The following is a 23,795-nucleotide window of genomic DNA, read 5'->3' as shown; positions in this document are numbered from 1 at the left end:
AGATGAATGTTAGTATTGCATATACCTTTAATAGATGTTTGATGTTAATTCTATCGACGTTTCTTGATAAATTAACACTCATTTTGTCCGTTATGTGGTTAACTTAAATCAAGCCTTGATGCCCACTTTTGTATAAGGAAAGTTCTCTTGATGAAAAACCGGCGGATGGAAAAATACGTAGCGAAATACAGCCTTGAGTTCGCCAAGTCCTTCCTCGAAGTCTTTCCCATATCGAACGATAGTTCTCCGAGTTGTTTTCCATACCGTACAACACGCACGTTCTTCGTTGTTTCACCGGACTCGTGTGATAAGCTGACACTCAAATAAATGTTCGTAAGGCGGTCGTTCTGTAAGAAGTCTGGTAGTTCTCCCTTTTGGCTGATAGTGACTCTCAACTTTCCTTCATCGTCCAGTCTGCATTTTGTTCTAATGGCAAAAGTTGGTTCGGGCTTTACATTGCACAATGGCTCCAGATACGCTCTGTCGATAGCTTCCCGACGACGCTTTACAACAAATGTTTGGGCTATATCGAGGTTGTCGCTAGGTCTTCTTTTCCGCAGAAAACAAAATTTCGGTGAAGAAGCGAAAAGCGCTTGAAACTTGGATATCGAATTACAATACATTGTTTCTTGTCTTCTGAGACGGATTCGTTATCCTTGTTTCGTTTTGGTATGTGTGTAATGTGTTTCCATTTTACATGAAACAACTGTTTTGTCTGAATATCTTGACCTAACATGCATAGAACTAATATTGTCCCGCCTACTTATTGCCAAGTTTAAAGCTCAAGGATTCCAGTGGCACTAGACTCTTATAACTGAAGGACAACTGTTCGATGATTTGAACTTTTCATTTAGTATACTAAAACTTTCCTGTGTAAATATTCCTAATCATGTCTACAATCTTTTCGTTTAAAACCATTTTATTGAACTGGCATTTGCATTAACATCTGCAGAATCAGATAAAGATATTTATGCAAATTTGCATTAAGATATCAAATTCCTTTGCTGTGGACTGGTGATCTTAGCTTATAAACGATCGCATAAAGAGCAAGAAAAAGCGAAATTTAAACATTATACATAAAGGGTTTGAATCATTCAAAGTCAACACGGCATTAGCTGTATTATTTATAGTTTGAACGCGATGCCTGGTTACAAGACATTCGCTTTTCCTTAGAAATAGTCAGCTTGCTAATCGAGATACTAGAAGTTGGATGTGGCGGACTGTATAATGTCATCTACAGGTAAGCTCCAAACGTTTGTGTTAGTCCAGCTCCTGCATTGTGACACTTCCGTAAAACAGATATATTGAATACTCGTGTTCATTGTGGACATACCACGTGGTTTGTGACGTCACATCAGGTTATTGCAAGAAGTAAAATACTTTTCGCTTCAATCATACAGCGAGTTTCCTTTCCGAAGCGCAATAAACCAAATATGACGTCACAAACCACGTGGTATGGCCAAACAGTGTGTTAGGCCCAACGAATGGAAAATCCTGCTTTTACTGACATGTTTATAAATCGCCGTCTTGTATTAAACACATGTTGATACCTTGTTATGGTACAACAAACTGTAAAATGCTTAATACGGACTCACAAAACAGGAATTAATTAGATAATGAATACCATAAGATGAGATTTATAAGTTTTAAATTCCCGCCATAAGGAAATTAAATTCAAAATAGAGTTTTAACTGTGTAATAACAGTATCATACCACCGAACAACAAAGTCACAAATGTGTAAATGATTTTATTATTTCAAATATTTACAAAATAATACCCGAGGTAGTAGCGAGGTTGGGTCTCAAGTCAACCCACCGAATCTCTAATTAAATAAGGCGATGAACAGATTTCAAGATTGCCACTACAGATGCATGTCTCGTGTGAGCACGTACAGTTTTCTAAGGGAATTGTAACCTTGTAATATATTTAAAAAAAATCCATTTTGCAATTTTGTACTATTGTATAACATTATTTGCTACATTTCGATCAGAATTTTATCTTCATTGGCTTCTTAAACATAAAATGTTGTTTATTTTTCAATGTTTAACATATCATTTGCAGGCGGAACCAACGTCATTATGACTTTTCCTCTTATTTGAATAATGTGATTACGTTGTTGATTGTATAGTCTGCCCCTTAATGAAAACCACCCTGGACAAAATTGGGTACATATTTCACACGTCAACGCAGAGAGTGTATCAGAGACAGCGTACGAATGGTGTGCACGTTTCATGCTTAAACAACATAATATATATTGTAATAGCAACAACAACAAACGAACAGCGTGTCGTATGTGTACCGTATATATGAATATTTTAAACACGCATGTGTATGATAAACTGTATTAAGATGACAATACATATTAAAAGTTGTATGAGCTAGAGAGTATATATACAAAAGTGAAACCCAAACCATAATGTTCGATTAAAAGTTTCTTATCTTTTCATATAAGCAAGACATACCCTCCTAAATGACGTTTACACATATATGTATAAATGGTGTAATTATAAGCAATACTTATTAAACAAAGAAACGAGTGTAATAATTTACCTGACAGGAAAATCAACATACGAAATTATATACTACATTACAGACAATGGAACTTATACAAGTAATAGAATAGTACATTACAGACAATGGAACTTATACAAGTAATAGAATAGTAAGCAGTATAGTAAGTCAAGACTTTTATAAATGATGAATTCAGCTAGTAAAAATGTTTCTTATGTGTGGCAATGAAAGTATTTAATTTAAACAAAAAATCATAATGAACGACTTATGAGTGATTGTTTACATGTTTTAAACGCTCGATCACTTTATTTAATACATACTTACAACAACTTGTGCTTGCACATATAATTATGGAACAATTTCATTTTTTATACATAAAAGATACATTGGCAATTGTCAAATTTAAGTCAATATGCTTGTGATGTATATCAGATTGAAAAATACTTATATAAAAAAAATCTTCATTAAAATATTAACAAACAATCTTAGTGTTGCCTCTGTCTTATCAAATATAAACTACTTTTATACGATTGATCGAAACTATTAGATATTATAATTATTCTATATCTTTCAGTTTACATTATGAACTGTTCATATTTTGATAAATCTATAAAATAAATTTATTTTTAACGATTTCATAATAACCAAAACATAACATTTAAACGCGTGCATCACAACACAAGGCGACGGAATTGTTTAGAACAATAATCACATTGACAATGAATGTCAACAATATATACACAACTATTACATCCAATTTAATAATTAGTATCTATTTTGTGCACTAACTAAAGTCGACGATTACAAATGGTGGTGATCATCTCATCCTTAGTTGAATGTTTTTACACAGCCACAAAGTAATCACAGAAACAAACCACGTGACTACCCACGTGATCGGGAACAGCGCCATCTGGCCATTCAGAGTGCTCGCACACGATTGGTTCTCGTGGTGGCTATGTTCAGTCATGCATTTACACTTGTAAGATCCTATTGTGTTCTCACATTTTTGATCAGTATGACAATAATGTCCATTCCTTCCTCCAGTTTCCAAACACTCGTTTATATCTGAAAACAAACGAACAAAAATTATAGACAGAGATCCATTTTTAAACAACAGTAACTAATCTATTGTCATTATTCTTAATAAATGTTTTGGAAATGAAACAGAGGCAAACGACATTCCGACGTTCCAAACGATCTGAGTACTAACGGGTTGAACATAATTTAGGCATTTTTCACAATTTTGGTACCTTCGCAGTAACTTCCGTTTCCCTGGAAACCACGGCGACATTGGCACGTGAATCTTGTAGAAAGATTTATACAGGTTGCATTTGAATGGCAGTTGTGTCCCCTTGAACAGAAATCAGTTCCTGAAAAAAGCAATTCTGTAAGTTATACAAAGAATCTATTTCAGAAACGTTTCAATGAAGACATCTTACTAACCTTTTTAGACAACACGACCATTAGTTGTAAAAGTATGTTATTTTAAAAATAGGCCAATAAATACTGTAGTTGCGACCAAAGGTGAAATAATATAATCTTTGTTGTTTTAATCGAATGTCGTGCCAATGAACAAAAAACAGAACCGTTAAATCAAAATGAAATATATATTATACCTCACATAAATGTGTCCCTTCTTAGTATATATAAACTCGATCGGTCCGTATATCACTGTATTTTTATGAAAATCCAGTTTAATGACGTCAGCGGTCCATATATGTTTTTGGCCGGTCCGGACCTCGCCAAAAATGTAATATGGACCGCTGACGTCATACAATTGGTAAGTGCGCTTTGCTATTTTAATAACGGCGAAAACTTGTCGCGAGTGAACATTATTAGCTTTGTTCAATAAAACACATTTAAATCGCTTTAAAAATATTGAATTGTAATGAAAAGTGTTCGGTATAATAAAAGAAATATACCACTTCGGGTCATATGGCATTATAAGGACTGGTCAGTCAGCCCCCGAAGGTGAATGAACCTCGGCTAACGCCTCGGTCCATATACGCCTTCGGTGGCGTTAGCCGAGGTCCATTCACCTTCGGGGGCTGACTGACCGGTCCTTATAATGTCATATGACCCTCAGTGGTGTGTTATATTTCTTAAATGTCGACTACCATAATAGAAGGACATCTTTACCTCTGCAAATTGGACAGCACTGACCCTGCACATGTAAAAGGTCTTCGACGGGGCAATCGAGTCGTGGGCATGACGTCATCGGGTCTTGTCGGTCACACTGCATAACACCATCCTGAAGGCGAGAAGAAACACAATAGATGTTACAATTTATGCAGAATTATATATCGTTAACATCTCATTTGTGCGTGTATATATGTGATGAGGACCATGTGAAAGATATTTCCTTCGACAAAAGGTAAACGCTGGTCAGTTGTATTAAATTTTGGTATTTGTAGAGATACATACAGGTAGACAGGCAGCCAGACAGGCAGACAGAGAGACGGACGGACGGATGGAAGGACGAACGGACGGACGGACGGACGGACGGACGGACAGACAGACAGACAGACAGACAGACAGACGGATGGATATTTTGAATGATTCCTAAGACCGGGCTAGTGAGATGACATGGTTGCCCTTAACAATTATTGTCAATCATCATCAGCTGTATGTATTTATTTGCTCTGTAAGAATCAACATACATTTATAGCCATGTACCACACATACATGTGGTAAAATGAACACTTACGTCGCAAACACATATATGGCAGGATTTGGGGCTCATGGTCGTCCCGTGTTCATAGAACACTCCTTGGTAACGGCACTTTCCTGGAAATAGAAAAAAGAGATATTGATCTTTATCATTTGATTGATCTTAAAATTAAACTTTTTTTCAACTGGCCGATACACTTTCTGTAAAACCAATATATGTGTTGCCATATTCGCTTAGTTTTTTTTCCTAATGCAATATCAAAGCAACGCTTCTAATCTTTTTAATTACTCTTAGTTAGGGCAAAACTTCACAGTGACAATTCTACATATAGAACGTTCTGTTAATTACTCTCAATCAGGACAATCGGTGGCAATTCTAATAATAAAACATTCTGTTAAAAAATCGTATAAGGGCAAAACGTGACAGTGACAATTCTATATATAGATTATATCTTCCATGGCCGAGAGTGTAAGATTATAGGTATCTTCCATGGCCGAGAGTGTAAGATTATAAGTATCTTCCTTGGCCGAGAGTGTAAGATTATAAGTATCTTCCATGGCCGAGAGTGTAAGATAAAAGTATCTTCCATGGCCGAGAGTGTAAGATAGGTTCATCCCGACCCGAGCGTAGGGTTGTCCGCAAAACACCCTGCGCGAGGGTCGGGATAAACCTATCTTACAAGAGTGCCTATGGTAGATGCTTTTCCTCCCACCTCAGTTAAACAAAATTAAGTAAAAATGTACTTTTTGCTGGAACTCTTTTGTGCTTAGTTAAAATAATTGCGTATGGATATGCGATAGCACGTGGTTGTCCTGGATATGCGCGCAATGCTCCAGTTAATGTTGATATTCAAATCGGTCTTTTTAAATAGTTCTAAGGAGAATGAAGCATTATTTCTTGAATGGTGCTTGAAAAATGTTTTATGGTGACATTTGAAGCGAGAAATAGTTAATTAGCGTTCTAAATATTACCATAAGACAAGATTTCTTTGATGCTTCTGACGACAGTCTTCAACAAGGGAGGTTATTACAATGTGGTGACCATTAAAAAAGAGTTCGATATGGGCATTTTATCTTCGCCCGTGGGCAAGATAAGAATATCTAGCATGGTTAAATTATTGGATCTACTTATCTGAGGTGGGAGAAAGAACATTCTATTATTTAATCTCAATTAGGGGTAAACGTCACAGTGACAACTCCTAAAATAGAACATTATGTTAATTCCTTCTAATCATGGTAAAACAGAATGCAATGCAATTAAGATGTTTTCTACCGTCACAGTGAAAATTCTAAAAATAGAACATTATGTTAATTCCTGCTAATCATGGTAAAACAGAATGCAGCACAATTAACAAATTAAGTAATTAAGTGTTTTTTTACTAACTTCACTTTAAACTTAAAATATCAAAATACAAATGAAATATAATAACACATTTACGGACTTAATCAAATATGATAACACTACTGCTTCCACATGTGAATATAAAATCCTGTTATCTTCGATTTACTCCTTCTGATGTAATGTCAAAAATGATGTGCAGAAAATATGTCTTTCTGCCAGAGCATATTAGTTCGTATGTAGTGGCTTATAAGTCAACAATTGTATAATATTCAAAAACAAGAGATGATTCTTTATTTCCATTGACAAACTGTCTGATATTTACCAGCAGAAAATCTCAATTGTGTTTTTCTTCTGAGTCATAACCAGTGATTCATCTGTCATGTTTTATTGTTTTGCTGTAGATATGAACGAGAAATATAGATTGATGAATAAATGTTATGACTTCGAGACAAAATTGAATTGGACAAAACATTTCTCCTGCAAATCATCCACATATAGATATATTGTCGATGAGTCATTATTTGTAAGTTCCCTTTTTGTGAAGGAGAATTAAAACTCGGACTGAAGATTGCGTTAGGGCATATGGAATGAGTCTTGATATGATAATGTTCTTTTAGCACGTCCATGCGTTCTTTTTAACATTAACTGTATGTGAAAATAGCGTGTTTGTAACACACACGAATGCATTTGAACACAGCCATATTATTCATATTTATGCAAATACATCTTAGGCCATGCCAAATTAAGTTTTTTGTTTATCATCACCTGGCTAGTAGGTTTAAAGCTACACTTTCACTGATTTAACGGTTTGACAACTTTTTTATTTGTTGGCTACTTGGAACGAGCCAATTTTTGCGAAAAATCCATGGAAATCAGTAATATAAGACTGCTGACAAAAAATTAGATTGCAGAATTGTATATTTAAGTTAAAAAAAAATGATGTTTTATACATTTTTTTTTTCAAACCGTTAGTTACGGTTAAGCCATAAAACATTAATTTTCAAATGGAATACTACGATCTGATTTTTGTCAGCAATCTTATATCATTGGTTTGAAGATATTTACGCAAAAAAATATTTTGTTTCCAAGACACAAAATAAAAAAGTTGTCAAAATGGTATATCTGTGAGGGTGCAGCTTTAAGGCTGCCCAAACCAAAAATAAAATAATTAAGCAATGGATCTGCTTATATAAACAATATAATCAACAAAAACGTTAGGAAATAATTTGATTACCATAAAAACAGCATGCGCCAGAATTGTAAAAACCTGCAAGTCAATAATTTTATTTTGATGTTTTAAATTGACGGCGCCAATTGTACATCTTAAATAAAGTTCGGAGTATGTGTTTTATATCAACTATCGTACACGCTAACATGTTGGTAACATTGGTTGACGTGTGTAATTTCTAAAAAAGCTTTATATACTATTACAAAAGTCAGTTAAAACGCATAATAATGTAAGTATGAAAGTGTTTATTGATTGTGTGTGTGTGTATTTTGTATTTGTGTAATGAGACGATGAGCTGTTTATTCTAAAGTCAAATTTAAACTTCATGTTCTGTTCTTCCTTTATTGTGTTGTTGTATTTGCTTGACGTTTGTTTGTTTTTTTCTGCCTGGTTGGGAGGTTTTAAAACTGGAACATGGCATTAAACATACAAGCAATTTGGCATTCCCTAAGTAACAAAGATGAAAGTTCTTGGAAGAAAAACAATGCAGCTTTATAAAAGACGACTACATATTTAAATATAGAATAAGCAAGAAGTTTGACGTTTAACAAGACATTCAAAAAAGTGTACAATGTTTTGAAGGACGCGGATAGTTTTGATGACTTTATATAAGAACGAACAAAACACATATCGTCGGACGTACGTTTCATTGGACATGAGGGACAGCAATCGCCATCATTTATCACTGGGTTCGCACATTCTGGCTCTGGGCACGGCTGAGATCGACACTCCAGGGTGCTCCCCTGTAAAATAAAACAACAATAATATATTTAAGAAGAGAAATTCTTTGGGAGTACTGACTACATCCAAAGTATTAAAAACAACAGTCTTGGATCGAGAGTGTTCAATGACGGTCATAGTCAAAACCACACAGCTGTTACTTCCCATTGCCATACAGTAATCACTGCCACCACGCATGTCACGTGATGATGAACAAACTCTATACAGCGGTTACTTCCCTTTGCTGGACAGTAATCACTGCCACCACGCATGTCACGTGATGATGAACAAACTCTATACAGCGGTTACTTCCCTTTGCTGGACAGTAATCACTGCCACCGATGACGATCAAAATCACGTGACGTCATTCAAAAACTATTTGTTTCTTTCATGTGAAACTATAAAACAAATGTTCGAAAACAACGTTAATTTTATGATCTTTTAATACAAGAGTGCATTAAGACGTAAACAAAATAGTTTTATTAAAGGAACTAATATAGCTGAAATCCAGCTATTTTTGTACATGGTGGCAGACGACTTTTTCTCCCACCTCAGATAAGTACATTGTAGATCCAATAATTCAACCATGCTATAAATTCTTATCTTGCCCACGGGCGAAGATTAAATGCCGGTATGGAACTCCTTTTTAATGGTCGCCACATTGTAATTACCCCGTTATAGTTGAAGACTTTCGTCTGTAGCATTGCCTTGTGACAATATTTAGAACGCTAATTAATTATTTCTCGCTTCAAATGTTACCATAAAACAGTTTTCACGCACCTTTCAAGAAATCATGCTTCACTTTCCTTAGAACTATTTAAAGACCGATTTGACTATTAACATAATCTTAATCACTGCGCGCGTATCCATGACAACCACAAATTATAACATATCCATACGCAATTATTTTCACTAAGCACAAAAGAGTTCCAGCAAAAAAATACATTTTTACTTAATTTTAAACTGAGGTGGGAGAAAAAGCATCTATCATAGCCGCTCGTGTAAGATAGGTTCATCCCAACCCTAGCGCAAGGTGTTTTGCGGAAACTCGGTAAACTTCGTTTCCGCAAAACACCCTACGCTCGCGTCGGAATGAACCTATCTTACACTCTCGGCCATGGAAGATACTTATAATCTGCTGGTCAAGGGAGGTCACTGCGTAATAAGAGTTTGCTAAACACTGGTAAAGGCCATCAAGACGTATTCAATGATTCGAAAGAACACGAAGGTACAAAACTACACTGGGTAAAAGCTTATGAGAAATTGAATCCGTATCTTAAATATGCATTGTTGCGGTATTGTGAATATTAAGTGTCCAGCATCAGAGATAAGGATAGCTTTACAGCAAAGGTATTATGGTACATTTAACGGTAGGTACATTTGGACATTCTTATGATCAATTTTGCTATCATAAACATTTTGAATTAATATAAAAATCCGTTTGTTTAACTTTTAAGTGAAAGATGAAATATGCTCTTACAAGATAATATTCCCATCTGAAAAACGAAACGACGCTTTCATTTATTTTAATATTTCATAGAAACAAACGGGTATCGATGGCAGCTTTTTTACCTCCGTCAGCACATTTAGAACATTTACAATACATAACGCAACCACCGACCCCCCAAGTGCTTCTCTTGGTTAGTTTGCTGCACACAACAGTTCATGTTTGGTCTGCTAGAATGATTAGCGAGCTCTTTTCCAAAAATACCCCACCCCGCCACTCACAGTTTACATTAGTTTTCTTTGAACTTGGCCCAGACTACACTTGATTGTGCCACTATTAGTCTAAGAAATGAGATAACAGCCAGAAAAAAAGACAATTGTTACTACCATTTCTAGAACCCATACATTCTGCGTTTTTCCTAGAATATTTTAAAATGAGATAAATAAAATAAAATCAAATTGAAGTACCTTTTCGTATAATCACTTGAAAACTATTGTATTAGGATATGAAGAAAAAATATATTCTGTAAAATGTATGAATTGTGAAGTTTATTCAGCATTCACTGTATTTTGGCTTGATGTAATTAATTTATATATATATTTGTGCATAGATAGTTTTCTATCTGAATTTAGCTCGCTCCAATGCCACTGAAACACTAAAGACAGGAAATATCAAATATTATTAATAATGCAAAAGGGTAGTAAATGTGTTATGGTTGTTTCAAATCCCTTTTTTATTGCGGAAACATCAATATCTAATAATGTGAAATCTTGCAGGAAATCTTAATAATGCCGATAACCATGTTTTAAGCAATTGCGTACAATTCATTGCTTTTTAATTATTACTTTCATACAATATTTCACTTGAATAACTCTTCTTCAGATTATTGAGAAATGATGTTGATTTTCAACATAATTCATTAGATAATGCACTTTTAAAGAGAGTAAAACATACAGTCGAATTCCTCGTTGGCTCAAACTAGATGTAAAGGATCAAATCTTTATACTGAAGGTAGACAATCCCGCTTGGCTCGAGTTTTCTGAGGCTCGAGGTTTTTTTTCCGGTCCCTGGGAGTTCGAGCCAACAAGGTTCGACGGTATATCATTTTGAATCGCGCTATGCTGTTATGAGATAAAATAACTCAAGATGATCCGAATAGTTGGACAATCTGGCAATACAAGGTTGTGTTCCCCAGTTTTCCAAGAAAATATTAGTCATGATATGACGTTTTTAACAGTTTGTATAGTACAAGGATGGTTGTTTACTCTTATAATAAAAAAAGGTTAAATGAACAGCTGGCTAACATGGTGCGTTTTGTCGAAGAATTATGTATACGGTTATTCGTTTTAAAAGTGAACGCGTAATACATGCCTGGTATTACGAGTGGCAAAAAGTAGTTGGCTACTTTAGAATTAACTGCATGTTTAGAAGAAACAAAACAATAGAATAAGAGCATACTTTCTAAGCCAAAAAGTATCTATTTAAAGCATACAACTTAAATCAAAACAAGTATGCACGCCGAATGGGTTTTACCCGAAGGCGAGGGTAAAAATTAGCGTAGAACTTTGGGTAAATATGTTGCAAAAGAAATGCAAGAAACTGGTCATGTTGATATAAATGATTCGCTTTTGCAATGCTACATGTCTGGTATCAACACATTTGTAACATTTTAACCTCGCCTTCGTGTAAGACCTATTTGTCCACATACTGTTCATATCTAAAGGTTTAGTTTTATATATAAAACAGACACTTGTTTGCTATTGCATTCACTTACGTTGCAGGCACATATCCTACACTGGTCCATTTGGAAGAGGGTGTGGGGAACGAGCTGCTTTAGCTGCTCACAGGACTTGAGACACTCGCACCGCTCTAGCCCAGCGTCCTCCTCTGCTTGCTGCACGGACTGTAAAGGTGGTAATCGTGACATTAAGCATATCTAGGGTAGGGTAGCGCTCAAACGCGCAATCTGTTGCAAATAATACACTGATGTTTCAAAGATGAGTAGTAAAGCTGTGCAAATAAATCATCATGGATGTCTCACTATTTTTTCCTTACCAAAATGTCTAGCAATAAACATGACAACCAATACAAAGTCAAATGACAACCAATACAATGTCAAATGACAACCAATACAATGTCAAATGACAACCAATACAAAGTCAAATGACAACCAATACAATGTCAAATGACAACCAATACAATGTCAAATGACAACCAATACAAAGTCATGACAACCAATACAAAGTCAAATGACAACCAATACAATGTCAAATGACAACCAATACAATGTCAAATGACAACCAATACAATGTCATGACAACCAAAACAGTCAAATGACAACCAATGCAATGTCAAATGACAACCAATACAATGTCAAATGACAACCAATACAATGTCATGACAACCAAAACAGTCAAATGACAACCAATACAATGTAATGACAACCAAAACAGTCAAATGACAACCAATACAATGTCATGACAACCAAAACAGTCAAACGACAACCAATACAATGTCATGACAACCAAAACAGTCAAATGACAACCAATGCAATGTCAAATGACAACCAATACAATGTCAAATGACAACCAATACAATGCCATGACAACCAAAATAGTCAAATGACAACCAATACAATGTCATGACAACCAAAACAGTCAAATGCAACCAATACAATGTCATTTGACAACCAAAACAGTCAAATGACAACCAACACAATATCAAATGACATTAAGCCCAAATTACATAAATACCTTAATACAGTTAGTTAGTTACAATAAATTATATTATATATAATAATGCAAATGTACTCTGACTATATGTTAACAATCTGTGGCCTTTACAGAGGGGATGATTGGAACTAGATTGTTTACAGAGTTCAAATTTTAGTATATTCAAAGGTTGAAAAAGACATTGACATTCTTTATAATACCTTCGTATCGTGAAAACAATTGAATTTGATACAAGGTATAAATTTCAATGCTAGATAGAGGTGAATGTGCAATGTTTTATAGGCAACTTTACTACTTTGACCATTCCTAGTCCAAGTACATTTGCTGTACACTACCTTATAATTCTATAAAAAGTAAAAAAAGTCTATTAAAAACAGATCGTGACTAATCTGCAAAACAAACTACATAAAAAGCTAGCGAAGAAAACACAACTGATTTATAAAAATGTGCACCTGTTGACTTGTCCCTCTCATAAAACAATTCGTGTGAGATACGATACTTTGCCTTGTGGTTTTTTGTTTAAAATAACGATTACTTACGGTTATGTTGTATTTCTGGAATCTGTTATACAAGAGGTTCATTTTGTTCTGGAAAGATTGGAATTCTGCACACATTGGGCATTCTGAAACAAACAGACTTGTTAGATCAGTTACATTAGGTAAAGTTACACTCTAATTCAACATCAATACATATAAATGTATAACAAACCTAAATTTCGAGTGATAAACCTTTAATTACTTACTAAATAATGCATTTATGGAAAATATCAATTTCTGATAACAAGATTGTAACCGTGTATTTCACTGCTGAAAATGCAAAAATATTAAATGAATGGTGAATGCTAAAAGATTTACTGTGGTCTACAATAGTCTCATAAGGTAGAAAAATCGTGTTTTATGCACATTTTTTTTCAAATTAAAGTCGGTATTCTATTGTTTTCGACATGTATTCATCCTTTTTGGAATATTAAAAAAAAAAAATTGTGGTAAATCTGATTTGGTGGTAAGAGTGCATCTTTGAATTTAGCTCAACTGTTAATATTCTAAGAGGATATAGGAGTAACTATCGATCGATACATTTCTTCTGTAGAATCTATTATCAGTATTTGTTTACAGCGGCCAAGACATTGTACCGCTGGCGGGATGCAAACATCCTTGTTTATGCAGTTGAGGATTATTTGTTTTAGCAATTTACAAAACCTACAATACAAGAGGGCCAAAACGACCATATATCGCTCACACGATTCAAATGACTCGTCAACTATATAGTGGCTGTGTGTTGGTAAACGACCACTACCTGGTATCCAGGGTCTTGGCCTAAAAATACTTCTGGTTTGGGTTACCCGCCCTTATCTACGAAATAGGCGCCGACCCTATTGTATTTAAAGTCCGTTGGTTAAAACAGTAAACAGAAAATATGTGTGTTAAAACTTGTAGTTTGTAAATCTTTATACTGATGAATACTGACAATCTGATTACTTTAATGCCATAAGCCAATGATGATAATAACGTTCTTACATCGAGCCCCTCAAGAAAAGCTGACCACCCTACCTACCTGGTTTTTGACAAAATGCAACCTTAACCACACATTTTTTAAACCCTATGCATTCATACAAGAATGCTTCTGACCTTCAGCAAAGGCTTATAAGCTAGTAAATCACAGACTTCTGTTAGTCTTCCATTAATGTTACCCTTAGCTAAGAGCCTAGCCATCATTTTTTTGATCACTTTGATCATATCTGGAGTTTTGAAGGGTCAAGTTAATTTCTGTAAATGCAGTTTTTTCCAAAATACAGTCACTGTTTTCTCTCTACATAAAACATTTTTTTATTTTACAATTTAACCGGACACCCAGTCGTAAAGTTGTTCAGAACTTTTGATTAAATATTACTTCTGAGAATTTGCTTAACTCTTTATAACTCATTTATATTTTTATTATATATTGCAAAGAATGTATGCAATATGCAATAACAAAACCGTGTTTCCATAGGAAACGGAAACCCCCATATGCCGCATTTGCATGAAACCAAGGGCCATTATTTTGTCCATTCTCCTAAATGTGTATTATAAGTATGAGATCCATGACGTTATAACATCAAGTAACTTCCTGAAAAGATCTCATGGGTGTAGGACTATACATTTTTAATAATGGCGATACAAGTTCAGCAAGTTCAAAAACGCCATTTCTGCTTATTCAATGGCGATAACTCTGGATATACTTTGTGCAGCGGCAAACAAAACCGCAGGTGTACAACTTCATCAACTGAACAATATTCTTCCATGTTTCATAACTATAGGTGAAATAAATTTGCAGTTTTTATCGACAAAGGTTCAAAAACACAAATTGCTTATTCATGGGACATAACTCTAGTTTTACTGAGTGCAGCGGGAAACAAAACCACAGTTGCACATCCAAACATCCCTACGTGAAACCCTACGTGAACAACTTCATCACTCCATTAACTTTCCCGTTAGGTTTCATGACTCTAGGTTATACAGTTTTGGAGCTGTGTGCGACATAAATCCAGAAATGCCAATTGTTGCTAATTCAAGGGCCATAACTTTGGATATACGATAAAAGCGGCAAACAAAATCGCAGATGCACAACTTCATCATCCCATTAACATTCTCCTAAGAATTCATAATTCTATAAAATGTAGTTTTGCAGTTATGAGCGACTCATTTACAGAATTGCTAATTCTTGCTAATCAAAGGGCAATAGCTATAGTTTGACTAAGTGCAGCGGGAAACGAAACCCCAGGTGCAAAACTTTATCACCCCATAAACATGCCCTGTAGGGAATGTCTCTAGCTAATATAGTTTTGGAGTTTTCAGCGACACAGGTTCGCATATTGATTACAGACGGATACAAGGATTCACGGACGGATTTCACGGACGGAATCAAGGACTATCGCACGGACTCACTGACTCACGCACGGACGGCCAAGAGGAAATCTATTGGCACCGACCCCCCCCCCCCCACCCCTGTATTTTATGGGGGCACAAAATGAATTATTGAAACATTTATGTTTTGGTCCTATACACCTGGCTCAAATTTCTCGAAACTTCTTTAATACCTTATATAAGAATTAAGCTAAGCTCACTATTTTGGTTTTTCAATAATTTGCGTAATATTTACTTCTTTCAACGTTTTTAGACTGTATATAGGAATTATATTAATGATAATCACAATTAAAAAAAATCATGTATACAAATTCAATTCAAGAATGTGTGTGGGATATGTGAAATAAGCTACTCAAGCCTGTTAAGCTTAAGAAATTTCGAGACATTGGGGCCAGCTTTAGCACTTTGGAAGGCTCTTAAATAGAAACAGAATACGAGTTCAGGGTGGTGCATATTCATATAACAGAACAGATACATTTATCTTCGAATTTAAAATGATAACCGGAGTAAAATCAACAGGTAGTTGAAAATCATTTAAACATTCAGCTATGAACGTAGTTGTTCCGGAATATTGCCATTCGGTAATAAAGATAGCAATCCGAAGTGCTTTTTTCTTCAGTTTATTTTATTCTAGTATGTACAAACACCATGCATTGGATCGCTAGCTAACTCTACACAATTCCTAGTCTTTTTCCCATAAAAAAGATCTAATGTGCAATAAATATGACTTATTTCTGTAGTTTATTGTCGGTAAATGAATGCGGTAGGGCTGCACACTTATTGTTCACAGAACTATCGAGACATTAATATCTGTACTTGAACATGTCTGTACCATCGTCTAACCACATAGGTGTTCAAACTTCAAGAACATTGTAAGAGGCACGTACAACATTTTTCAAAAATGATTCGGCGCTCTTGCCAGATTATGGAACACTTGAGATATTGGTTTAATAAAAACAAATCTGTGTATGTGAAGTAATGAGGAACATATACTAGTTATCTACTATCTAATTTAGATCAAGCTCGATACTGTTTGAATTATTACATCGGTCAAGGTATACACTATACAACTGATCAGTGTTGTCCAATATTTGAGGGAATTTAATCTGCCAGCTTTCACAATTGAGAAAATCACTGCATGACTTCTTGTCCTCACTGATACGAATATATATTAACAATGTTTCAATAGTTACAAATAGGGCATGGACAAGTGGACAGTCCGGCTCCGGGTACCCGCTCCTCAATTTTCCGTGCGAGCCCGAATACCACTGTAGACTCTTACATAAACACTAAAACAAAAATTGTAAGCCTTATCCTGTTAGAAGAAACTTAAGATGTATCGAGAAATAAGGGACCAGGCTAATGACGAGATAATGTCAATTCCGCTTTATATATACATGTTAGTAAGAATGTATATGTAAAGATAAATTAAACCAATTAAATTGTGTTCATATATATTTGAGTATAAATAGGATTGTCCTGTAATCATTCAGATGTTTAGAGAATAATTTCACCATGCGGTACAGAACTGACCTATGGTTTCCTGTTGAGGTGGACATGGATCCTGCTGGAGACCGTCTTTGTAGGCCACCAGGCGTAACTCCTGCAGCGCCACCTACAGGGAAGAAAACGTAAATTAACATTTTTAGTTTAAAAAAAAGTTTACCTGAATGTGGGTTTAATAAATCTCCTAAAATGGATTTTGATGCCACCAGGTGTGACTCCTGTAGCACCAAATAAAGGCAAACAAACATTTCTAGTTTTTAAAATTCGTCGAAACATCGGTTTCCTCGAGGTTTCAGCTCGGACCACGGCGTCCTCGAGCGATCGCAGTTTTACTGTACTCATTTCCAACATGAACTTAAATATCTGCAAATGTTCACCGAAATAGAACATAGAATTAACTAAAGATGTAAGCGATTCACATAAGAGTTATTTAAAGTTTAATTTGACATAAAGATAATAAAGTATGATGGCATGTAACCGGAAGTCTGATGGTATGTAACACGAAGTCTGATGGTATGTAACCGGAATTCTGATGGTATGTAACCGGGAACACTTGGTACGGATGAGCTAAACACGTAATATCAAGTGGATTATTTTAAGACTTAAAACAGCCAAGTACGATTAATTTATTTAAATAATTGAGGCTTCCGCTCTTATCGAAATTCCAACAAAATAGTTTGGTTTCTATTTATTGAAAATGACGTAATCTTTGCTCTACGAAAAGCATATGTAATAATATATAAACAAAAACTCTGTAAATCGATGAAGATCAAGACGATTATGTTGAAATTAACCAGGTAATCGCCGGAAGTAAATAGTTAAAGGTAAATCGAAGAATTGGCAATGTCTACGAATGTTTTAGCACATTTTCATGATCTGGGGCAAATTTCTGCTTCACGAGTGTGTTTTCTGTCTCTCTGTTTGCAGAAAGTGAACAGAATAGCGAACAATGCCTATTTCCATTTTAATGTTTATAAGCACGATTTTAAGTTATATTAAATGACCTGAAGTAAAAAAAATATGATTAAGATTGAGCTGAGTGAGCGTTGCGAACGAGCCCTTTTTAATCATAAAGATATTACTTCAGGTCATGTTACTGATTTAGAATACGGTCTCCTTGGTTGACACGTTACTAACGTAAAATCTGGCGCAAGGATTGTGTATCGGATGAAATCTGGCGCAAGGATTGTGTATCGGATGAAATCTGGCGCAAGGATTGTGTATCGGAAGAGTTGTAGAAGCGGTGGACCTTAAAACACCCGCGAAAGTTGAAATGTTTAATGATTAAGCCCAGCACTTAATAATTGCATACCTGCAGTTTCATTAGCTGAAAATGTAGGTTTTATTCTTATAATTGAAACCCTTAGTTTCAGGAGACACTCTTTGACTGGGTTTATATATAGAGAGCTGCAATTCACATTCCTTCAAACACAGACAATTGATGTGGGAAGTACTCTGGGTCATGAAAACAAATTTACTATACATATCGGACATGTTTGACATAAATCTGTTATCAATAAACATTTTTCAAAGTGAAGCATTCTTACTTTACAGTCGGATGTTTCTGAGTGACTCCACTTGTTGTCACTACCATAGGGCACTTGAAGCCAATTAAAACATTCGAGATAATTAACTTACATGAAAACTCCATTTACCTTTTGACTGGGTTTGTAATCGAAAGCGTAAATTAGCTTGAAATATCTCGAAACGTTAAAAGAACAGTTCAAATATCAATCAAAGGGTGAAGGGATGACTTGTTCAAGAGGTTGAAGGTTTGTACTTATTAAAATGAAACGAGCAAACCTTTTAAAAAGGAGCAGAAAATAGTGAATCTAATACAATATTAGAAATGTCTGTCAAACAGTATGCTCACTGAACGCCGCTTTGTCAGGAGCATGTGGTATGTTTCAAGAAACGACCTACTTCAAACATCGTCGAAATCAATGCATTACCAAGTTTGATGTAAAAGGGATCACAACAACCACCCCTTACATACTAACCTCAAAATAAATAGGTTTTATAAACTAGTTTTGATCAATAGTCCTACTAAGTTTGAGGACCAAGTGTCTTGGATATATTATGGGAAACCCGTTGTTGTCCAAACCATTCAAGGCCGCTATTGTTGATAAAATGATAGAATAGGGGTCATCTACTATCTCGAGTTATTGTATGAACTGCTTTCAAAAAATAAAACAAACACTGTGACCTTGAGCGTTAACCTGTAGACCCCCAAAAACAATAGGCGTCATGTGCTGGCAAGGGCGAACAACGTTTATCTTTAACTTTTAACCAACTAGTTCAGGGAATGTAAGCGAGCCTTTGGCTAACATATTTCCAGGGCGAGTTTGATAAAATTGTGTATTATATGATGACTTGTGTCATATTCTTTAAATCACATAAAAATTACAACGAAAACACTATACTTTTGACGAAATCTTCTTTCTTTTAAATTTGTTATAAGTTCATGACGTAATTTTCTGTTTAAAATGAAATACCGAACGTCTTAAAAATGTTTTTCACGAAATCGGGACAAAACATCACATTTTCTCTTAAGATTAAGAAAAAAAAAGAACTACTGTATTCAAACAAATCTTTTAAAAATAATGAAAATAAACGTATGACGGAATATTGACAGTCAATTTATTTTTGCCATTTACTTTGTTAAAAAGTACGCGGAGTGATACTTTTTCTGACCAACGGAAATAAAGCAATGTTATATACACATGCGTAATACAGAAAAAAACACGTGATGACTGTATTTAACCGGGAACAAAAAAGAAAGATTTATTTATTTAAACATGTCTCGATATTACTCAACTTTTCAACCCAAGCGTTCTAACCCCCGTTAGGTACAATGCTCATAAACTATAGGTACTACAGCATCTGCAAAATGAGTTCTCATTCGCCGTTTATTCCACTCGGAAAGCAGTCAAAATGATTAATGGAAGCAGACATCATTGTTATATATACAATAATCATTTCAACAGATGTTGGGTACCTTTAGAAATATTTGTGTGCGAGCTATTATTAACAATACGTGTCAATTATTAACTGTACTTATTTTGTCATTTATTTTCGCGTGGTTGGTGAACATGAAATAGCATAACATTCATGGAGAGATCAGACAATTGTTGCTTTCTAGGAAACATGAATTAGTACACGTATTAAATCAATGTAAAACATAATAACTGTTGAAATAACCTCGAAAGTATTACAGTTTAGACTCTTTCTTTTGCAAGAAGCAGTAGACTATATATGTCATTTATTATTACTCAGTTTTATCAGTTTTCCGAACCCTACCTTTCGAAAAATATGGGTAAGTCCGTCGGTAGGTCTTTCGGTCGGATGATATGTCGGTCGGTTGTTATGTCTGTCCGTCGGATGGTCTGTCAGTCGGTTGGATGGCCTGTCGGTCGATGGTCTGTACGTCGGTAGGTTTGTCGGTCGGTAGGTCCCTCGGTCGGTAGGTCTGTCGGTCGGTAGGTCCCTCGGTCGGTAGGTCTGTACGTCGGTAGGTTTGTCGGTCGGTAGGCCCTCGGTCGCTAGGTCTGTCGGTCGGATGGTCTGTCGGTCGGTGGGTCCCTCGGTCGGTAGGTCTGTAGGTTTGTCGGTCGGTATGTCTGTCGGTCGGTAGACCATATCGTGTTCGCACAATAGCAGTTTGAACAGAAAAAAATCAAATTTTCCTTTCGCCAGTAGATAAGCCTACTGTTTTGAAGGTCAGTATGTCTAACGTCAAGGTAACGGACAGGGTTTTATGCAAAATGCGTCCGTATCATATTTCGAACCGGTTTGGTGCATGACCATGAAGTTCAGTGGAAGATGACCGCTTTTGCTTTGGGGGTCATTGTGTCACGAACAACAGTCTTATAAAACTTAAAAACTGTCTTTGAACAAACAAACAACATGATACCTCACTGGTAAATTGCCATTGAACACCATATATTTTATTTTGGAGGGCCTTTGGGCAAAAGACAAGATCAAAGCTATTGCTTTAGAAAAAAATGTCCGCATGATACAGGAACAGATTGACGTCTGATCATGAATTTGTAGTGTTAGGATGCCCTCGACCAGTAAATGACCGCTATTGTTCACAGAGGTCAAGGTCACAAGCATGGATTTGCGCATATGTACGGTTTGACCTACAGGTATGAAAATCGCCTGATGACAGATCCTAGAAGTCCCAGATGAAAGTCATCAAGATAAATGTGTATATTTAACCTCTGTATCAAAAATTATGTCAACAGCAGGTGTGGGATTTTTTTTTGTTGCGCTCCGACCATTTTTAAATAAATTGACAAAACACCACAAGCACATGGAATTGGAAGAGGTTTCCAAGGTTTTTAAACAATAAGGAATACATTTTTGAACGCAACAGTTTAATAAATGGTATTTGTACTTACCCTAAAATGGGAACCATGCGAACCGCGACCTCCTATGTGGATTTGTATAGAATTCCCTGCCAAAGATTGTATATCTAGAGACGATAGCACTCGTTCATACACATTTGTACAGTTCACTCTTAAAGTCAAGCTTGCACCTTTGAAAGTTAATGCTATCTCGTGCCAATGGCCGTCTGCAAGTCTGTATGGGAATGTTGCCGAATGGATTTGTTGGTCATGCGAATAATACAATATCAGCTCGTCACGGCCACCACTTATTTGTAAGTCCAGATATCTGAAAACGAAAGTTAACATTTTCATTAGTTGTATTTTGTATCTATAAAGTTTAGGTAACTTTTTCACCAATCATTTGGAAATGTTCAGTTTCAAAGTGTCTTTGGATTGTTGCAGTATATTTAACAAACTATACTAAATATGGTAATTTGTATCACTTTCTAATGCGCTTTGTTCAATATGACATGTTTGAATTTATATTGTTATTCATACTCGCATGAAAAAAATGTAATTAGTTCTTAGATATTAACAAATCATTAAATAAAAAGTGACACTGGCAAAGCATTTTAAACCGAAAACATTCACCAACCTATGAACTCCGGCCGTGAAGGAAAATATGCTCCCGGAATCACCGGCTTCCTGTCTGATGGTCGCCAGGAATGTGACGTCATCGTTGTTATGCAGCAACATCAAGGCGTCACGTACAGCGTTCTCTGGGAGAACGAGACCTCGAGATGAATCTGGAAAACGAAGGTGAATTATTTTTAAACTTAGTGAAGAATGTTTTAGACATAATGAGGAGAATTTTGAGAAAAAGAGTTTCATGTTCTGAATTGTATGAACATGTTGTATTCGAAGCAGAAGATATGCCTTTAATAGGTGTACCAATAATATATATTGTATGGCTGAAGTCGCGTGTTTATAGTGTGTTTACCACATTCGACTGTTACTGCATTTCAATTTGCTTTAAGCGTAAATATAAATGATTAAGTTTGTGTTTCACATACTTCAGGACCAAAGTTGTGGTGCTATTTCGTTTTAACCTATCAATTTTGGCTGAACTGTGCATACCTATATATGTAAGCTTTATATACCCAATAGGAGTTTCCTGTCTTATTTTGAATAGTAAAAGTGAAAAAAATACATGGGTTGTTTCATAATGAGTGGACCTTTAATCGTAAACCTTGTACGATGTGTAAGCTAGGACATTTGAGAAGAAGTTAATCAAAATTCACCTTTTCCTTAAAAAAATACAGATTTTGATTTGAAAAAAAAACTTGCAGAGACAGTTGACAAATCCCTTATTAAAAATTCCTTTAAGTTTCATTGTAAAATTCTGATTAATACTGTAACAGATGAAATTCAGAGAAACCTTGATTCTGTAGAATGTGAAACATACAAATATTGTGATTTTTTCAACCAAATATTGCAAAAATATACTAGGCAGTGCAACGCAATTTCATCTTATTCAAACAATTAAACACAAAAACACACAATAAAATGACCATGAATATCTATCTTTATTGTGAAGATCAATACAGCTGGCAGATAGTTAGTTGTACATTATGTTCTCAGTGGGATCGTGCTGTAGTCCATGTGTACAAGAACACCGCTGAGCCTACAGACTTTATCAGTGGCCTGTATCTTTTCATTTTCAAGACGACGGCGGTAACTTATTGGCCAGAACTCAGCTCTTCAGCCGGTTTATCGGCAGATCAAATATACGTATTTATGTTTTCAAACAAATTATTTGCCATAAAATTTCTAGTAATATGGACCACCATTTAGTTATATCAAGTGTTATTCACAGACGGGTTCTGTTTAGTTTCAGGAGCATTTTTGGATGATATGATGTCTGCGAGAGCTCTTTGATTTTTACATGAATGAGATAGCGCTCACGAAAGACAGGTCTATACTACGGTAACAGATCTCTAGAAATGAAGCTGAAGATATGATCGGGCTTTTATTTCCTGGTAGCTGTTCAGGCAAAATGCACACACCCAAAGGATAGTCAACACGTACGACCTCTGCCCCACCTTTCGTCCACTCTTAAAATCCCCTGGCCCTATGCTATTGAACAATCTTACTAGTATTTCTCAGCCTGGACTCAAACTCAGGAAACCATACATCTTTAAATGAAAATAAATCCATCATTTTTACATCATTTGCGTATGTAAATGATAGTAAAAATTGTGAATGGAAATGTTTGTGGTAAATGGGACAAAAAATATAAATGAAAATTGACACTTGAGACTTGACTCGGTCTTGAGACTGTTCTTAAAGAAGTAAACACCTGAACATGAAGCAGACATCCGGATCAAGGTTCAATCATATATAG

At 35.4% G+C, this 23,795-nt stretch overlaps 1 protein-coding gene across 1 annotated transcript in view; it reads right to left on the bottom strand.

Moving 5' to 3' along the window:
• Window positions 1–1,752: 1,752 nt before the first annotated feature.
• Window positions 1,753–23,795, bottom strand: part of LOC128238770 (protein kinase C-binding protein NELL2-like) — a 58,152-nt gene continuing 36,109 nt past the window's right edge. Inside the window, exons 4-13 of the mRNA XM_052955010.1 lie at window positions 22,047–22,197; window positions 21,464–21,737; window positions 17,088–17,169; window positions 13,191–13,273; window positions 11,694–11,822; window positions 8,396–8,495; window positions 5,220–5,299; window positions 4,652–4,763; window positions 3,763–3,882; window positions 1,753–3,577 (exon numbers count right to left, since the gene is read on the bottom strand). Of these exons, the coding sequence (XP_052810970.1) occupies window positions 3,330–3,577; window positions 3,763–3,882; window positions 4,652–4,763; window positions 5,220–5,299; window positions 8,396–8,495; window positions 11,694–11,822; window positions 13,191–13,273; window positions 17,088–17,169; window positions 21,464–21,737; window positions 22,047–22,197 (1,379 nt within the window). The 3' untranslated portion in view covers window positions 1,753–3,329. The remainder of the gene's footprint in view (window positions 3,578–3,762; window positions 3,883–4,651; window positions 4,764–5,219; window positions 5,300–8,395; window positions 8,496–11,693; window positions 11,823–13,190; window positions 13,274–17,087; window positions 17,170–21,463; window positions 21,738–22,046; window positions 22,198–23,795) is intronic.

This window comes from Mya arenaria, chromosome 6 (genome assembly GCF_026914265.1).
Source record: "Mya arenaria isolate MELC-2E11 chromosome 6, ASM2691426v1".
In the NCBI taxonomy this organism is placed as follows: domain Eukaryota; kingdom Metazoa; phylum Mollusca; class Bivalvia; order Myida; family Myidae; genus Mya; species Mya arenaria.
The sequence above is the reverse complement of the archived record's forward strand: the minus strand, read 5'-3'. Positions and strand labels throughout refer to the sequence as shown.